At 52.5% G+C, this 1239-nt stretch overlaps 1 protein-coding gene across 1 annotated transcript; it reads left to right on the top strand.

Annotated features, from left to right (window-relative positions):
• Positions 1–8: 8 nt before the first annotated feature.
• Positions 9–1235, top strand: LOC105525894 (G2/mitotic-specific cyclin-B1-like; the record flags this gene model as incomplete). Its single annotated transcript, XM_011961681.1, has 3 exons — positions 9–95; positions 722–892; positions 987–1235. Coding segments are annotated over exons 1-3 (441 nt in total), but the record flags the coding sequence as incomplete, so codon positions are not given.
• Between the last annotated feature and the right edge of the window lie 4 nt (positions 1236–1239).

The raw sequence follows: 1239 nt of genomic DNA on the forward strand, positions 1-1239 counted from the left end.
TCAGGTCCTCGGCTGGTTGGGGCTCCGGTGTTCTGCTTCTCCCTGCTGAGCTGCTGCCTGGTGAAGAGGAAGCCATGGCGCTCCGAGTCACCAGGGTGAGCCGCTACGGACTGCGAGCTGACGCGGCCTTCTTCGCTGCTGCCTGCTCGCCCTGCCTCACCTGCGGGAGCCCCCCGAGCGGGAGAGGACCGCAGGAACGATTTGGGGAGGAAGGTGGGAGGGAAGTCACCAAGAGGGCATTGAGGTGGGCCCAGGCCTGGTGGGGGAGTGTGGGGGACGATGGATGGAGGGAGGAAGGTGAGAAAGAGAACTGGACCGATATTGGATAAATGTTTGGGGGAGGTGGAGAGTCGACTGGGAACCTTTTGAAAAAGTGATAGAGGGTCCCTGAGTGGGCCCGCCAGCAGCTTTGTAACCCCCTTCCCAGAGAGAAGGTGTCTGCAATTGGAGGCTTTTTCGGTTTCCTTTCAAATGTAAATTCTCGGTATTTTAGGGCTGGCCAGGACTAATCAGGGAATCCCTCAATTGGTAAATGTAGAGGTTGTCGGTGGAAACTGACTTGTCACGGCCGCAGAGTAGACTCTGGGACCCACGTTTTCCCTGGGAACCCATTTTTACTCGGCTTTCCTTCTGGGAACTTCTCTTGTGCCCCACCTTAATTAACCCTTGACTTACTCGAGCCTCCGTGGACCAGCTCTTAAAGTGGTCTTGCTTCTTTCAGAACTCGAAAATTAATGCTGAAAATAAGGCGAAGATCAGCATGGCAGGCGCAAAGCGCGTTCCTACGGCCCCTGCTGCAACCTGCAAGCCTGGACTGAGGCCAAGAACAGCTCTTGGGGACATTGGTAACAAAGTCAGTGAACAACTGCAGACCAAAATGCCTATGAAGAAGGTAACTGTCTTCCTGACCTAACTTCTGTAAGAGCCGGCCTTCCAACTGTGGCCTTTGATGCAGAAACATTTCATTCTCTCTGTTTCATCTACAGGAAGCAAAACCTTCAGCTACTGGAAAAGTTATTGATAAAAAACTACCAAAACCTCTTGAAAAGGTACCTATGCTGGTGCCAGTGCCAGTGTCTGAGCCAGTGCCAGAGCCAGAACCTGAGCCTGTTAAAGAAGAAAAACTTTCGCCTGAGCCTATTTTGGTTGATACTCCCTCTCCAAGCCCAATGGAAACATCTGGATGTCCCCCTGCAGAAGAAGACCTGTGTCAGGCTTTCTCTGATGTAATTCTTGCAG

Source organism: Colobus angolensis, unplaced genomic scaffold, assembly GCF_000951035.1.
Source record: "Colobus angolensis palliatus isolate OR3802 unplaced genomic scaffold, Cang.pa_1.0 Scaffold5627, whole genome shotgun sequence".
Taxonomy (NCBI): Eukaryota; Metazoa; Chordata; class Mammalia; order Primates; family Cercopithecidae; genus Colobus; species Colobus angolensis.